Below are 18,354 nucleotides of genomic sequence, written 5' to 3' on the forward strand. Positions count from 1 at the left end.
GCACTGATATGCACTTTGCTTGAATTTAGCAGTAGTCTAATCATGCCAGCTTCTAAATGTATTTGATACAGTGAAGGCTGTTTCATTTGGCTTTAGTTATTCTTAAAAAAGGACATGGAGATTTAAAGCATGTTAGATCAGGCTGATCAAGATTTTGACGGTCGACAAAAATGGCAAAAGTTTTATGGGGATATAACTCGCAGAAAACTAAGCGTGCCAGTAAAGCATCAAAATAGGAACAACGTGCCAGCAGATACACCTGTCGATGGCAGGCCGAGTATACTAATCAATTCTCAAAAGTTTGCAAAACTTGAGCTGTTTCCTAACATTCATACAGCTGTAAAGGCATGTCAGTATCATCTACAACCGCTGATAGTACTTTTGGTGCCCTAAAACAAGTAAAATTCTGCCTATCTTCGCTCAACAATGGTTGAGGACAGACTCATTGGTCTGTCAATGATGAATATTCATTCGGAAGTTGAATTTGACTTTGACCAAGCAATTAATACGTTTGCAACTTTTACTTCCTTATTAGGCAGTTATCAAATATTAAACTTCGTTAATAGAAATACTGCATCTAGTTATCAAACACTGGTCCAAACTCCCACTTCCTTTTTAATCGGTGCTAGTTGTGTATTTTGATGCAATTTTTAATCTTAATTATTTATTATGTGCAAGTTATGATATCCTTTTTAATTTCATGGAAAAATAATTGTACCTAGATAATCGATTTACAGTTAATTGTTTTAATAAAGGCCTCCTTGTTTTACAGAAAAAAAAAGCTGACTGTGATGTTATTCCTCTGAGAGTGTTCTGTACAATACATTTACAATTTAATACAGTTGTAATAAACTTAATGAATGAAAAAAATCTTGCTTTTCTTGCAAAATGTGCTCAGGTTTTAGAGCTGCCCTCATCCAGACCCTCTGCTAACATGTTCTTTATTTATAGAATAATTTAGAAAAAAAACTATTTTGGCAGTTCACATGTATAGAAACAATCAGAGGGATAACAATCTATATAAATGGTTTGTAACAGTCATATGTATAGGATACAGACACAAAACACACTTTAAAACTTCTAGATCATTTATTTCTTGAAAAAAGCAAAATGCAAAAATCAGAGCCAGCTTTTTTATTTTGCTTTGCAAATATTAACATTTTTATATCATAATATGTTAACATAAATTCAGTTTACACCCCATGAACTATATGGTGTGCCACATTATCTTTTTCTACAGGCATGAAGTCATAAAATCTTTAATCATAAAAAAAGAAATGCTGATTTTGCAAATAAATATTTAGAATCATTCTCCAAACTTCAGGTTATCTTTACATAGTTGATGTTACACATACAGGGTATTTATTGATCAGTTATTATTATATATCATGTTTTTATCTGTGTTATACTTTTGTTTTTCCACTTATTACTTCCAGTGAAAAAAATAATTTCATTTTCTATATTAGATGTCATTAGCTATGATAAATTACAGTGTCACAAAAATCACCATTTTGCAACGAACATTTCGAAGCATTTATAGTTACCACCGTTCTACTTGCAGACATTACTTTTCAAGTATATGCGACATTTTTTACAAGAATTTTTCCAATTAAAAACATCATTGAATTGCGTATTACTTGATTACTTGATTTAAATGTACATGCAACATTTATTCACCGCTATGCCTGGGAGGCCTTGCTTGGGTGCACATTTCCGTCTCAGTTGGAGCAGGACAACACGTTTCCACTACAGGTTTAGCACAACCGACTGCAAATTGCGCACGGCTACTTAGCGATTTGGAGGAATCAATCGTCTCTGTATTGTAGAGCTGCATCTCCTTTGATGAAACAAAATAGTATGTGTCCTGCTTGGTGCCTTCTACTGATTTACATTTGTGAAGCCTTAGCAATCTTCGACTTCGAGGACGATGAACATATTCGGTCATGTCATCTAAAAACCCTAAATCTCTGAAGTCTGCTTTGACGTCGTCAATCGATTTCTCAACGAGTTTGTTATGCTTTGATATTAATTCTTCAATTTGGTAAATTGGCAAATTAAAATCTCCCCCAACCATAACTTGAAATTCAGAAGTCATTGCTAGATACTGAACAATTAAAATGTAACGCTAAGCTAACTTGTACAGTTCATTACTAGTGGTTTGTGTCAGTTCCCAATGCCAGCTGATGCAATAGAACTGCTTCACGACATGCTGAGTAGGATATGGAGCTTTGATGCCAACTACATTATACATTAGCTTTTCAGTGTCTATTCCAGTAAGATTTAATGACGGTAGTTTGTTATCAATCTATATTCTCTTAGAATCGTATAGAAGTACTATTGTCGTCCTGGTGTAGAACGTTAGCCTTACGATAACTTTCTTCAACTGAAGATTTGAAAAAGAAACATGTCCGGTTTGGCATCGCCAATGACATCCTCCAGAACCGACCTGCGATAATCTTGGTATTGTCTCCCTCTTCGACCAGAAGCATTCATGCTGATGATTTTCAGCCTATCCGTATCCCGTCCTCAATTTTAAAAGCTCTACAATATAAATATAAATGTATTTACAAAAATAATTCAATTTTTATGATAATAGTTGATAAGTATCTCACATTAACTATCGCAAATTAAATTAAAACAATATGTGAATATTATGTGTCCTGGCTTCTTCTCATGAAGTGTAGATTGTTTTGTTCTTAATGTTTAGAGTAATCACAGCAAGTCTTGATGAAATAGCTGACCAATAAGTAAATATTTATGTAAATGCCTATTGTGAAAATTTATCAAAAATTATAAGCAAATAAGAATTGAAGTTTTGCTTTCGCTTTTGATTTTTCGAAATGTGGCTTTTGAAAAAAAAAGGATTACGAAAATAAAAATAATTTAAAAATAACTTCTTACCCTTGTTTCAATTACGTGTTCAGAGTATTAAACTAGTCCTGATTATATTTCTCTTCGGAACTAATATGAATTCTTGTTTTCTAAGAATACATTTGCTTTGTGTTGTCTGGATAGTATTTGATTCTATAAAGAGTAAGAAATATGTAAGGGTTAATTCATTGTTGATTAAAAATAGTCAAGACCAACATTTGAAAGCTATATTTTATAGCCTAGCTAGCCGAGTGGTCTAGGGGCACTGGACTTTGAGCACGCGGTGTTGCCATACATGTCAAAGCGGAGGGAAAGACCCAAAATTTGCGTGGAAAATTTGACAGTTCTTACATCGTTGGGACTTTTGCAGACCCTTCTATATATATATACCTAAATATGGATAATGTACGTCATCAGTTGAAACTCCCCTCGCTAAACATAGAACATAAGATAAAGAAAAAAAATTCGGAGAAAATTCTCGAATTTATGAAAATTCCTGGATAAGTTTTCCAAATTATATATTTTTTCAGTCAACATTCCTATCATCTGTGGCAACATCCCTTCAGCTCCTGCGTATGGAGTGTTCATATCACAACTCATACGTTATGCCAAGGCTTGCTGAAACTACGCAGACTTTTTGTATCGCGTTAGACTTCTAACAAGTAGGCTTCTGGAAAGGGTTATGTTGCTACAAGATTTAAGTAATCTTTACAAAAGTTTTATGGTCGTAATCATGATCTCGTGGATTGTAACGCTGTATCCATCTGCGCCATGAAAACTGATTTGTTCAACGTGTCATAGTTTTCCTTTCCTCTTTCGACTATCCGGACTTGACTTTTTATGAGCAACTCGGCGGGTGTTTCTAGAAAAGCAGTGGACGCTTACCCTACTGGTGCACCTTGTTTCCCTTAATTACTCTTTTACAGCAAAAAAAGCAGCTCACTATACAGCGAATAGCTGTAATAATGAAAACCTTTAAGTAACAAAAAGAGTATGTAATTTAATACATATTTTCCAGATTACCACCCTTGACTTCGTTTTTTTTTCAATGTCAATTATTACATATTACATTATATTCCAAATCTATCCCAAAAAGCAAATACAACTCATTTTAATGATTTAGCCATTTAACCTATCATAACATATTAATCAGAACGATTCGTGATTGATTGGGTTTTTGATATGCATGAATCACCTCCTGTCTGATTTTTATAAAGACATCTACTTAATTAGAAAGATTCGTGAGTGTTTGCAAAAATGAAAAATTAAAAAAAAAAAGAAAAAAAAAAAGAAAAAAACCCGAACAAATAAAAATAATGCTGACCATTTATTTAGGTATTTACTGCTTTTATCGATAAGGTGAATTTTTTTTATCGAATTGTAACATATGTTGATAAATAAAAACCATATATGTAATTTTAGTATCGGGGAATTATATAACTTTAAATATAGGTCGCCTAAGACTTTATTGGGATGTTGCCAGTTAAATTGTCAAAAAGTCACTTCAACATATTTTTCTATTTATATACTGGTCTTTCTCATAAGTTCTACTTCGATTACCGCGGCAAAAATAAAATTGTACTAAATGACAAATAATTTCGTAACAATGGGTTAGTAACATACTAGACTTAACACTTGTATTTAATACTTTTTTAATTCAATTATATACCTATAAAGGAGCGAATGAACATGTTACATGCGAATATTATAACCATGTATGCTTTACAAACTACTCCACACACGTTAAATAGTGTGAAGTTTCTCTCGGCTTTCTTGTGTAAAATGAGATTGCACAATATCGGTGCATCAAAACAATTCTGAAATATCACAATCCCAAGACATTGCCAAATACAGAAAACAGTGGTGATCAACATAAAAGAAATATTTCCTGGATGGCTTTATTCTTATTTTAACATGGGTAGGCACTATATTTGTCTTTTTTTTACAGAGCTTTAGAGAGGTGTAAAATCTTGACTCATATAGTGCCTATCCATGTTAAAAATAAACATGAAGCCCGTCATCCAGGAATTATTTTTTTTCTAGCATAACGAAAAAATCATTTTGTCTGTGAAAACGAAATATTTAGCCCCTCCAATAACTTCCCTATACAATTTTTAAGTAAAATTATTTTCACTGTTTCCGCAATAATATTTTAGATCAATGAATATAATTATAATAAAAAGTATTATTGACTAACGTTCGAATATTAGCCCAAATATGATCAAAACTGCCAATACAATATACAAAAGCGCGCCAATATGAGATTTAGCGGTCCAATACTACTTTTACCCGTCCAATACGTCATATTGGACTGGGTCAAATCCATATTGGCCTAGCATATTGGGCACTTTCATTGCCAATGGAAATGTTACGTTTTTGATTCGGTTCCTCTTTATAGTAAATTGATTAATAATTTAAAACCTTCAAATTCATAATTAAACCAATCATCAATGGTGGTACCGGATTTAAGCCCAATGCAGGACTGCAAAAGATTAACTATGAAATGCACAGTCAATAGGCTGGAGATGACGGTATATTGCCATTAGAAAAGGGAAGGTTACAATTGAAAAGCCATATCATCATATCATTTGTCATCTATGTATCGGTTAACGTTTAGGTATAGAGCAGACGAGGGTGTATCTGTTGTCTCTAGTACATTTTGGGTAAATGAAATGTAAGTTATCACTGAAGTCAGGATTATTTAGATAGTAAATCATTTATATGACGGAAATCACATTGAAAGACATAAAAAATGTATTTGGGTTGCGAGTTGTCTGGCAAATTATGACACTTTATGAATGAAACAACGTGTAAATACAATATAATGCATGTTATGTATATATATGAATAAAACATTTTTATCCAAGATAATTGGTTTCCTAAATTTACCAATGCAAATCATGATTTCTGTAGATAAAATTTTACACGTCTTTTATGGTTATCATTTGCTGATTATTATATTTTTCTTTACGAATTAAAGAACTTTGATTATGCAAACTGGTTGAATTAGAGACAAAAGCCATTTTCACTGTTGTTGCGAGGTGAAAAGAATGACTTCTGCAATCTAATTAGAATTAGACATGTTAATTTTTCTATTTAGTCACTGCATGTAGAATCGAACAACAGTCCATTTTTTCTGTTCAGATGACTTTTCTGATCAGCCAATCAGATTTCATCAGTAATGATTTTGGAAGCAGTATCCAAAGAGAAATACCCGATTACTCTGAAAAGGTCATGTGGACAGAAAGAAGAATGGGGTGTTGGCTTTTACATGCAGTGACTGAATGGAACAATTAATAGGTGTAATTTTAAGTAGATTATTGTTACTGGTGACACACTCTTAAATTAGTGTTGTTCTTTGAATGAGTCAGAATGATGGAATGGTTTGAATTGAATTGACTACTTTAATGCTTACGAATGTGTGTAAATACAAACACACCAATCATACAGACATTGCAAAGTTTGGAAATTATAAGAGATACCGTCTTATTTAGATCATTAACCAATATGACTGCAAACAATATGTATTTCATTACAAGCAGAGGAATGAAATCCATCACTTTTGAACGACTTTCTTGCTTTCATACCATTTTGTTTATCGATTGTACAATTAAAACAAATGTAAATGAACGGACAATTTAATCATTCATACGATTTTCGTTTAGTTTTTCATTTTTTTTTATCGTACAAATTTCGATGTTAACCTTTATTGTGGCTACTTTTATGGTTATATTTAGTCTTAAGACGTGCATATTCAATATCGATGCCCATTGACTAAGACGCCTTCTTTCAATAAGTTGACTTTATAATTCCTGCATAAAAAAAACAATGTTTGACCCAGACACTTTTATATAAATTCAACATATGAATGAAAAACTGTCTAGTTAAAATTATTGTTTCAGTGATTTGGTCCATTAATTCAAAGAAATAAGTACTTAAGGAGGTAGACCTAGGGTAAGGGACATAGCTCATAAAATCAGTGATGTTTGTATCATATTCAGTTTCACCAAAGCCTCTCAAGCTTTCATTTGAAGCAGAATAAAATGAATCGAAATTAATTAGATGATTAGATAAGATTGATACAAACGTTCCAATGATTTTTAGGAGTTATGCCCCTTACCCTAGGTCTACCTTCTTAAAACGCACCACAGTGCTTTATCTGAGATAAAACCTGACGTCCATTGTGATTGAACATTTAACGATCAATGGAAATTTGGGGAGAGCTGGCGGGGATATGGTCAACTTTTTTAAGTATTTCTTTGAGTTTTGATATCGGATTTTTTTTTATTCTGACTATTTTACCAACCTTGGTGAATTGAAGAAGAAAAATCTGCACTTTTTCATGATAAGTAGTTTTTATTTAAATCATATTTCATTGTCTACAAATCTACATTATTTTTATATAAAATCTCATAAGATGTGGTTTAAAGATTGATTAAAATGTCATAAAAGTGAGCAGCAAGATATAGCAACTTAGGTATTTACTTACACATAAAGTTACATAAAGAAATGGATTTCTAAAATTTGCAAACCTAAGAAGTTAATAACTCTCTTCCCTTTTACATTTCATGCTGTTTACAATATTGAAAGTTCACTGAATTAATAAGAACGTCTGTAATTTGCATTTAAGCTATTAATAATAAAAGTAGTTTTGATGGTAAAATTGTTAATTATAAAGCAACGTTATGTAGATGTTTTTGATATACAATAAAACATTACATCAAGTTAAACAATCAAGTATATGAAGTAAAACAATTGTGTTTCATAATAACAAATGTAATTTTTTTTAAGTTTTAAACATTGCGTAGTCATAAATCATAAAATATTTCTACATGTCAATAAACTAAAAATAAAATGTAAAATGAGCTTTCAAAAATTATTGATAACTACATTGTTATTGATTTACAAAATATAAAAAGCATATGTATTTTTTTTTATTTTATTTTAAAACTTCATTTTATCGTATTTTTTTGACAATGATAATTACAATGAAGCAACTAAATACAGCAGTTGGGAAAGTAAAAAATAATAATTAAAAGAAAGCAAATTAATTCACAAAAAGCTAATTATTTTACAGAATTTTCGATTAAGACATTAGCCACCGTTGTGTCTGGGAGGCCTCGATGGAATGCACATCTCAGTTTTAGTTGGTGCTGGGCAATATGTTTGTACCACAGGTTTAGGCATGGATATTGCCGCACATCTACTTCGCAAATTGGAGTTTTCCATCATTTCCGTGTTGCAAAGCTGCATTTCCTTCGACGATACAAAGTAGTCGGTGTCGTGCTGAATGCCTTCTACGGATTTACATTTGTGAAGTTTAAGCTGTCTCAACCGCCGCTGAGATTGATGAACGTAGTCAGTCATGTCATCTAAATATCCCATTTCTTGGAAAAATGGCTTAACCTCATCTATCGATTTCTGAACGAGGTTATTATGTTCATTTAGTATTTCTTCAATTTTGTCAACTGGTAAATTGAAATCGCCCCCTATAAGAACTTCAAATCCATATATCCATGCAAGATACTGTGCAAGCCAAACATAGCGGAATGCGAATTGATATCGTTCTTGGCTTGTTGTCTGAGTCAGTTCCCAGTGCCAGCTAATACAGTAAAACTGTTTAACGACATTTTGCGTTGGTAATGGGGCTTTAACATCAACCAAAGGGTACATCAGTTTTTCTTTGTCTATTCCTGGAACGACCAAAGATGGTATTGCTTCGTACCACTTCGGAGAATGAAGCTGAATTCTCTTGGTATCGTAAAGTAAAATTGTGTCGTTGTTGTGAAGTACATTGACCTGATCGTACTCCGCCATGACTGATGATTTCATGTTTGGATGATCACCGGGTAGAAACAAAATATCTGGTTCATCATTGCCGATGACATCCTCCAAGAACGACTTCCGATAGTCCTGATACAATCTCCCCTTCCTACCCGAGGCGTTCATGCTGATAATCCTAAGACGATCTGTGTCTCGTCCCATAATTGGTTTGTGTTAACTGGAATAAATATTGTAAAAAAAATATAGTTTTTAAAACAGGTACTCTCATAAGATCTTATTGATATTACTTTGTTATCTCAATATCACATGTAATATTAAAATAGATATACGTTTAAACATTTAATATTGTCCTCCGTTATACTTTACAACACAAACACAAAAATTACAAAATCAACAAGAAACATAAAAACAAACAGGAATATAATGATTTCTTTTTATTATAAATACGTAACACAAGTTAAATTTTAAAGGTCGTCCCTCCCCAGAAAAAAAAACAAAAAAAATTTTGGAATTGCGACCGAATATGAAACTAGAATGTAAGAGATATTCACCTTGTTACAAGTGTTCCAGAGGTAAGTAATTTAATTAACGTTGGTGTAATTCCTTTACCGCTTAGTCGTGTCTTCAATAATGCTCTGATGTTTGGACAAAAATTGATTTTTATAAAAGGAAAAACATATTATCAAATATGCTTAAATTAATTTAAATGCGAATTTTTGCTGTCCTGTCGTAAAACAATAGCTTTAAGAATTGTTTGCTCGCCGACTATACCAACTCTTTTGATTACGAATTCTTTCAAATAGAGTTGGTATATACAACAGGCAAAGCCTATTAAAATATTCTACCAAAATATTACCTACCTACTCTATTTTAAATCCTTTAGAGCAAATGCGCATTTATGTTGCAACATCTGTTTTTATACTGAACACTGAAAATCCCAGAGCTAAACATAGAAAATTATGAAATAAAATACAAAGATGGTGCATAGGATTACAGCATGGGAATTTTCATAAGAGAAATCTGGAAACACCTTACATTATATTTAGAAATCGTTTTACATCCCTTCTGTTTATAAAAAGTATACAAATTCTGTCCAGCAGATAATACTTTCGTAATATTTTTTGTTCTTTTCTTACACATACATTTACAATTACGGCGTAATTTTTCCTCAAATCGTCCATTTCAAGTAATCTGCATGAAATTTGCATTAATAAACGACTTGAAAAAAAATACGAACTTTTTCTTAAAACCAGTCCAGCAACTTTAAAACGTATAATATTAAAGGTCCTTCAGCACGCCAACTTATCACTGAAGTCTGGGTTCCTCATTATTTGTTTTTTTTTTGTGTGTGTTTTGTTTCAGTGAATTTGAATTATTAATGATGTTCTGTCTGCTTTCGGAGTATAATCATGGACTTTGGATTATGATTATTATGATTCTCATTCTAAATATGGTCTTCTTGCTTTTAATTTAAATATTGATTTATCTATTGTGAATAGAGATATCCAGTAAGCAATAAGTGAAAATAGACAAGACCAATGCCTGTTTCCCCGATTTTTGTTCCTTCTGTCTATGGAAAGTTGACAAACCAAGGACTTTAAATTCATTTGTTAATTTGGGTCAGGCAGTGTTTTATAAAATGAACCTGCCCTATCAATGACTTAGTCGTGTATGGTAAGGCCTTCACAAAAGTATTGCACATTCAATTAGAAATATTCTGATGTATAACCGTAATTTGCCTTCTTTTTATTAAATGTCAATGCCTACGATGGACTTATATACGTTAAATCATTTTATGTCAGGCTTTGCATTCATGAAAGATCCGAAAATGAGAAATTCTTAAAAGTCCTAAAGTTTAATTTTCAACGTCAAGCAACAACATGATTGGTGGAAATTAGTGTCGATAAATGATTTGAGAAAGTCACATTTTCGTGAAAGTAGGTCCAGAACAAAAGAACCGAACTATATACCATATTACATTTATTCTTTGATTTGTCCTGGGGTCTAGATCTGCTCCTATGTGAATTGGTTTTTTTTATGTTAAATGTACGTGAGTATTGTTTTAAATGAGGTTTACGTCTATTGCTGTTCTTTTTTTTAAATATTTATTGGTGTAACCTTTGATAAAGATTGAATATTGTATTTTACAAATAAATACATTGAGGCAATATATGTACATTTAACCTTTTTACTATCTTTTTGATATAAATAGAAACCTTTAAAATGCATGAATGATGTCATAATCTTATATGAAATAAGATTATTGAGCCATTTTTTATTTGTCTGCAACACAAAAATATAGAAGGTTATCTGAAATATGAAATATTGCCTAATAATAATAGCTAGATTAAAGAATAACCGTATCCTTTCGCTTTGTAAGAAAGTCCAGTTGTATCGACATATAATGTTTGAAAGATCACACAAGAATATATATATATACCTTCTCCAGTGTCGATGTGGTATGCAGTACATTTGCAAAACAGAACAACTTTTCAACAGACGCATAAATGGTCATTGCGGTGACTACAAGTGTAAACCAGACCTCCCTCTAAGTCGCCATCTTAGATCTACCGGACACACTCAGGAGGATCTCCACAACATTGTAACGATCTTAGATCATAATAACAACTGGTCAAAAAGTAAAAGAGTGTGTCGGGAAAGTTTTTGAATGAAAAAATTACAAACAATTTCTCCAGATGGAATTAACGAGAAAAAAATAATTCATTGTTAGGCCCTGGTCTAAAACTGGTACAGCACTACATGTATATGCTATACATCAATACGTCGTACTACTATAATGTGACTTTTCGTAATTGTTTTCCACGTTTAATTCATTTCTATCTTTTGATAAAACACTCCCGTTCTCTTTTGAAGTCAGATTCAATATCATTTGCTTATATGTGTCCATAGCGTGATTCTGCTTCAGAATCAATGTTTTGTTCTTGAATATATATATATATATATTATAGCATGATATAACATATCTAAAATGTTTTTCGATATCTTAAACAGAAACACAAGTTATTCATAATAGAGAGACGAACTTCCTAAAAACATGAATGTTGATATTGATTTAGTATTTATAGATATTCCGAATATCAGTGCTCTGATAAGTATTGAAAGAGTAATCAAGGGGAACCAAGGTTATAGCGGTAATCGAAAGAATATAATCCAGGGACAAAGACTAGACATGAAAAACAGACATACACAACAAAGAACATACAGTAAGTAAAATCATACATACAAAGTAACAAAAGCAAATGAGCAACTCGGACTCCTCTAAAAACTGGGAGCATGGACCAGGTGCACCGGTAGGGTAAGCGTCCTCTGCTTTTCTAGAAACACCCGCCGAGTTGCTCATAAAAAGTCAAGTCCGGGGTAGACAAACGAGAAAAGGAAAACTATGATCCGTTGAATAAATCAGTTTTCATGGTGCAGATGGATACACCATAACGATTCACGAGTTCATGATGACGACCATAGAACTTCTGTAGTGATGACTTCAATCTTGTAGCAACATAACCCTGTTCCAGAAGCCTATTTGTTAGAGTTCTAGTGCGATACAAAAAGTCTGCGTAGTTTCGGCAAGCTCTGGCATAACGTATGAGTTTATGAAGATATCAATGAATGATATGCATACTAGACTATAAATATGGTTTGAACTTAATGTCGTATTTTATATTTCATTTATTGACTATTCAAACTGGTCAATGATTTCTTTTCTTTTGTTTACAAATGTTGTGCCTGATAAATAAATATGGTATGAAAGAAAACGATGTCAATACTTCAGTACCCGATAACAACCTGTATTAACGTGAGACTACATGTTAGGGCAGTTAGTGATGAGAGTAAAGTCCTTTCAGACGAGTTCGATTAACATTCTTTTCTGCAGTTAACGTCTGATTGTCAACATGTATTTGTCTGGAAATGAAAAAAGGCAAATCATTTCTTTTCCTTGTACCAGCCATTCAGAAGCTAAGACATTTTCGACAACACAGGTTGATTTATTTCGTTTAACTTATGTTGTCGGTGTTTTTCAAACAAATATTAAGGTGTGTCTTTACACTTGTTAAATACCTTTTCGAAATCTCTGACAGTATCTACTATTTTGAATTGATGTTATTTTATATCAGTGAAAAATCAGTCATTTCAATTGGATGAAACTTTTCACGCGGTATTTATTAATCTGCAGTAAAAAGTTTTACCAGTCAATACCATGATGTAATAATGCCCTCTTTACCAGTTAATGTACTGATGTATTTTGTTTTCCAATACTTAGAGACAAAACTAAATAACATTGATATAATATGGAGTACGAAACTGTTTTTTTTTAATGAAATCAAGTGACTAATGTTACAACTAATGATAAGAAGGCATAAAATCATCTCAAATTAGTTTCAATTTTTTTTCAAAAACCTTTTTAATGAATTTATGGGGAATCAATCTAGACTTAAAAGTAGCATGACACAGACGTACATGTATTTATTTGTTCGTCTAAGCTTACTGTTTATCGAACTCTTATTATGTCCCTTTGACCACATTTAAACTACTTGAAAATGCCAACTAAACTTTAAGTGAAAACAGATAAGCATAATTAGAGTGAACTTAAATAATGCGTATGGTATTTATCGTGGCCCCTTCGTTGAACTTAAAAGTGTCGTCAATCATGTATACTCCTCAAATAAAGCCAAGGGCTACTTTTGATTTGTTTTAAATGAATACATTGAAGATTTATTTGAATTCATAGCAGAAAATGTCAGATTTGAATTCTGTTATGTTTATGTGTCTCAAGTTTGATACTTTCTGCTATTAATTTAAAAAAATCTGGATTGGATTCATTTTGAAAATAAAAAAAAAAGAAATCTTTAAAAGCGGCCTATATCTTTTTGTGAAGAACGGCACTTTCTTTTCTAGACTTGGAAAATTTTCGTTCCTCTCATAGCAAGATTCAGTAGTAGATATGCTCGAAAAAATGCTTTGTACTGATATTGATAATACCGTAAGACTACACAAAAAAAAAAAAAAAAGAAAAAAAGAAAGACAGAAATACAATATTATTCGGTACCAATGTTTACTCTACATTAGCTTCTTTGATCATCAGAGGAGAAGTTGACAATATACAATATAAGATTAATCGGGCTCCAATAATGGAATATTTTAGCCTAATTTTATTAATGCAGCCTGAAACGTAGATAATGAGTACTTGTTTACATTACTGATCCACTGACCTGACAATTGCTGTGTAAGCTTACTAAATTTGGAACATTGCACTAATCATGCAACTGTTATTGTGTTAATAACGACAGAAATTACTCGTACTTGTACGTTATATAGACATTGTATAGTCATGTTAATTGATTTAGGAGAAAAGATATTCTGAGTTGGTTTTTCATATTGATTTGATAAGGTATTGCTGTTCATCAGAATGAAATGAATCGAGAAATTCCTCATATCCGAAAAGATCATCAAATCTTCAATTTCAAGCAATATGATTGGTGGAATTTGCGTTATTTTTTTCTTAATTTTAGAAAATTGCACTTTGAGATTAGTTATGAAACCTGGTCCAAAACAAAAGTACAAAATATCTATACCATATTACTTTTCGTTTTCTTGTGTATTCAAAAGTTTGTGAATTTTCTCGTTAAGTGTTCTGTTCTTGCGTGTATAATTTCATGAAAGATCTATCAATAATTGGGTTTTTGTATGTTTTTGTGGACTAGTCTGTGGCCCGCATTACATATTTTAAGCTTCCAATAAATACACGGAGGTAATGTTCTAATAATGAATGCAAGTTTACCTAGTGTATTATCTATTTTTATATAAATAGAATCCATAAAAATGTATAAAAGTATTCGGTGAATGATGTCATAATTTTAAGTCAAATACAATTATTGAAATTTTATTTTCTGCCTAATGACTCACAAATATAGAAGGCTAATTTAAATATAAGTAAAGCATGTAACTAATTATAAAGGCTAGATTAAAGTATATCTATATCTTTTTACTTTGTAAGGCAGTCGATTAGAATCGACATTTAATATTTGAATGACCACCGGTATATAATTATGCATCATAACACATAACCTGTCAATCTTGTCTAATATGTTTATTGGTATCTTGTAGAGAAACATTAGTTATTTATGATATGGATTTTAACTTTCTAAAGATATAAATGATGATATTAAGTATTTTTAGATATCACGAATATCATTGCTCTATCAAGCAATGACAATGTCAATGTATGATATGCATACTACACTATGTATAATATTTGAACTTTATGTCATATAAGATTGTTTTCATTTATATGACTATTTAGCTGTTCAATGGTATCTATTCTATTGTTTACCAATGTTGGTGTTGGTGAATAAACATGAAACAAAACTTCAATACATCAATTCTCGATACAAATTTATATTAACATGAGACTACCTGTATAAAGTTAGGGTTTCAAGTAACGTCCTTTTAGACGATTTCGATTGACATTCTAATCTGCAATAGAATCTGGGTATCAACATTTTTTCTGTTGGTTAGGTGGTGCAAAAGAATGGCAATTTTTACACTTGTTTTAGTCATTCAGAAACTTAGATGTTTTTGACAAGACAGGTTTATTCACTCCATTTCCGTTCATCATAGGGATTGACTCAGTCACAAATTTGAAATTGCCCTGTGGTCATAATATTACCGAAAACCTGCATAACGTTAATGATCGAAAACATTACTTTTTTAAAAGACCCAAATATTAACTTCCTACTAAATTGATTGTAAAGAGTGTCGCACTTCAAAGATTCGTTAAATGATTATTAGAAACAATGGATTAGGAGAGGCAATTTCATCAATAAATTCATAGACATCGTATTTATCTGAATTGAACATCATAAAAAGAACTCTATATCATTCAACACTCATCCATCAGTTTCTACAATAAAAAAAGATAAAAGAACTCTCGAGTTTTTTTTTTTTGAATTCAGAAATTCTACAGTGAGTTGGGTAACTAAAGAACATAATATTTCAGCTGCTTTGCTGTGTACTAAGACCAATCACAAGACGACCAAACGTTTAACCGGATACCAAAACTTCACAAAAAGTTCTCATCACGTTTTACTTCATCTTCTAGAAAATGTTCTACTACAAATGTCAACAATTAGGAGATGTTTGGTTATTAATGTGTCTTTGTGTTGTATAACTTTTAGTATTGTTTCGAAGAATTGTCATCATTCTGTTTTCTCTGGATTCTATTACTTTCATTATCAGGACCTTTCGAAACTTACTTAACGGTGTGTTCACACTTGTTGAAGACATTTTGTTGATCTGAGAAAGTATTTACTATTTTATATTTAGGTAATAGACTGATGCATTTGTTACGTTTCGTTATATTCGTACTTGACTTTTTCATTAATTGATAGTTGAAGAGATATCTGCTTTGCGAAACTGAAATCTTTGATACCAATAAAGGGAATAATAGATTATATTGTTTTTTTCACAATTTAGAGACAAAACTAAATCACATGTGTATAAAATAAGAGATTGTTAGTTTTTTTCTTATACCGGTATGCTACACTTAGGTATGTCAAAACAATAGTCCTGTTTCAAGCTTCCAGCAAAAAATAGTAAACAAATTGGTAAAAATTATTTTATTTTTCTAAGAACATTTCTTTATGAGTTTATAGGAAATCAATCAAGACTTTCAAGGTGTTTGGGCTAAAATAGTCATAAAAATGTTTTGGGTAAGCAGCAAAATTTGGGAAGTAGGGTAGCATGACACAGACTTACATGTATTTACACGAAAATCTAGTGAATATGGACGACGACGAGACGGACGTCGCTGTCAGCACCATACCAATATACGACCGCAATTGTTTTACATATATGAAGTCGTTGTTTTACATTAGTCATACTTAAACAGTTCTATATCAAAATAGAATAAAACTGCAAAACTGTAAAGTTTTCCCACCTACAGTCATGTACTCAACAGAAAACATCCAAAATTACAAGACAAGTAGAACATAAAGCTAGGATTTTTTTCTATCCTAGATGGAAAACAAAGAGAAATATTGGTTGCTTATATTTAGTTTCGGTTATAAACATACATGCCATGAGTGTGCTTTTAGTCGTGGATAATCCCTTTTGGGATTCGAAACTTTAATTAAATATTTTTTTGTTTTGACGGTGTTGGTATATCTCAAGCGCCGAATCCCAAAAGGGATTAGGCCGTGGACTAAGTCTATTAGTTTTTGTATATTTGGTTCATTGTATTTTAAGTTTGGTGTCGCTATGACTTATTCCATTTTGAAAATTTTAAATAAATCCCTACCTACAGACCCGACAAAAAAAGTTTAGAATGGGGATCGGAAACAGAACGTTATTTTTTCTGTTTTCGAGATTTCTCATCAATTGACTGGCGTCCACCATTAAGTTAACCCACCTTTCTGTCTTTCATGCACTTGGAGGTGTTGATTTTATCCCAAAAAGTATTTTGCAGGATCAAAGATTCAGCAAATGCTGTAGGCTGTACAATATATTGCGTACAGAGTACAAATTGGAACATTAGGTCACGGATCGACCTTAAATCACGTGATAATGCATTTAATTACTTTAATGAATAGACTTTGTCACATGACAACTTATTTCCCCGAATACACCATGACCCACATTCACTGGTATGACTATGTTCGGAAACTGTGTAAACGCTTCAATGATTTACAATGGTCCGTGAGAGACCCCAAATGATATCCAAGGGCGTTAAGAATCCCCTCTGCCCGTCACGTATTACAAATATCACATATGAGTGCTAACAGTATTGAGTATATATGTTAGCACGAAAACGAAAATAAAACCAAGTATTGGAACAGTCAGCTGACGGTCGGCGTCACTCATATCTTGCAAATGATTGGCTAACACTGTGTTACCAAAGATTTTCAGGGATGTTAGTGGTTTATTTCCACAAAGACGGTCGAATTATAAACTCAAAGCAACGATGTCCCAGCTTTATAATGCACGAAATGAAGGGTGTAACGGATATACATAAAGTGCTATCGTTTTCAACTTTATTGTTATAGTGCCATTTAATGACAGAGGGTATCATTTTTGAGTTCTTGTATGTTTACCTGTTTCAAAGTTGATACTTTCTGTAATTGATTAAAACAAATCTAGATTGTATTAGTAATGAAAAAAAAAAAAGATTTTGGAAGAGACCTTTAAATGCAGTAGTCTGAGAACGGTATTTTCTTTTCTAAACTTGGGAAGTTTTCATTCCTCTCATAGCAAGATTCAGTAGTTGTTTAAATATGCTTGAAAAAGTTTCTTTGTACTGATGTTGATAATACCAGTAAGACTAAACAAAAACAAGAATTAAAGTAATAACATACAATGTTATTCGGTACCAATGTTTACTGTGCATTAGCTTCTTTGATCATCGGAAAAGAAGTTGACAACATACAATATAAGATTAATCGCGCTCCAGTAATGGAATATTTCAGCCTGATTTTATAATTGCAGCCAGAGACGTAGATAATGAGCACTTATTTACATTCCTAATTCACCGACCTGATAATTGCTGCGTTAACTTACTGAATTTGGAACATTGCACTAATCACTCAATTGTTATTGTGTTAATAACAACATGAATTACTCGTACTTGTACGTTATATAGATATTGTATAGTCATGTTAATCGATTCAGAAGAAAATATTCTGAGTT

The 18,354-nt window shown here is 31.9% G+C and overlaps 1 protein-coding gene and 1 pseudogene across 1 annotated transcript; both read right to left on the bottom strand.

The window, feature by feature from the left end:
• Positions 1 to 1,119: 1,119 nt before the first annotated feature.
• LOC148616156 (uncharacterized) lies at positions 1,120 to 5,176 on the bottom strand (annotated as a pseudogene).
• Positions 5,177 to 7,207: 2,031 nt separating this feature from the next.
• LOC148616157 (uncharacterized) lies at positions 7,208 to 9,515 on the bottom strand. The gene has a single exon (XM_088582895.1). It carries the CDS (start codon positions 8,854 to 8,856, stop codon positions 7,966 to 7,968), a length of 891 nt encoding a protein of 296 aa, XP_088439021.1. The 5' UTR covers positions 8,857 to 9,515; the 3' UTR covers positions 7,208 to 7,965.
• Between the last annotated feature and the right edge of the window lie 8,839 nt (positions 9,516 to 18,354).

Source organism: Perna viridis, chromosome 5 (genome assembly GCF_037379345.1).
Source record: "Perna viridis isolate PV_CMFRI_1.1 ecotype Kerala chromosome 5, ASM3737934v1, whole genome shotgun sequence".
Classification (NCBI taxonomy): domain Eukaryota; kingdom Metazoa; phylum Mollusca; class Bivalvia; order Mytilida; family Mytilidae; genus Perna; species Perna viridis.

Excerpts from the sequence above, each read along its gene's own strand:
- LOC148616157 (XM_088582895.1), bottom strand. The coding sequence starts at position 8,856 with ATGGGACGAGACACAGATCGTCTTAGGATTATCAGCATGAACGCCTCG.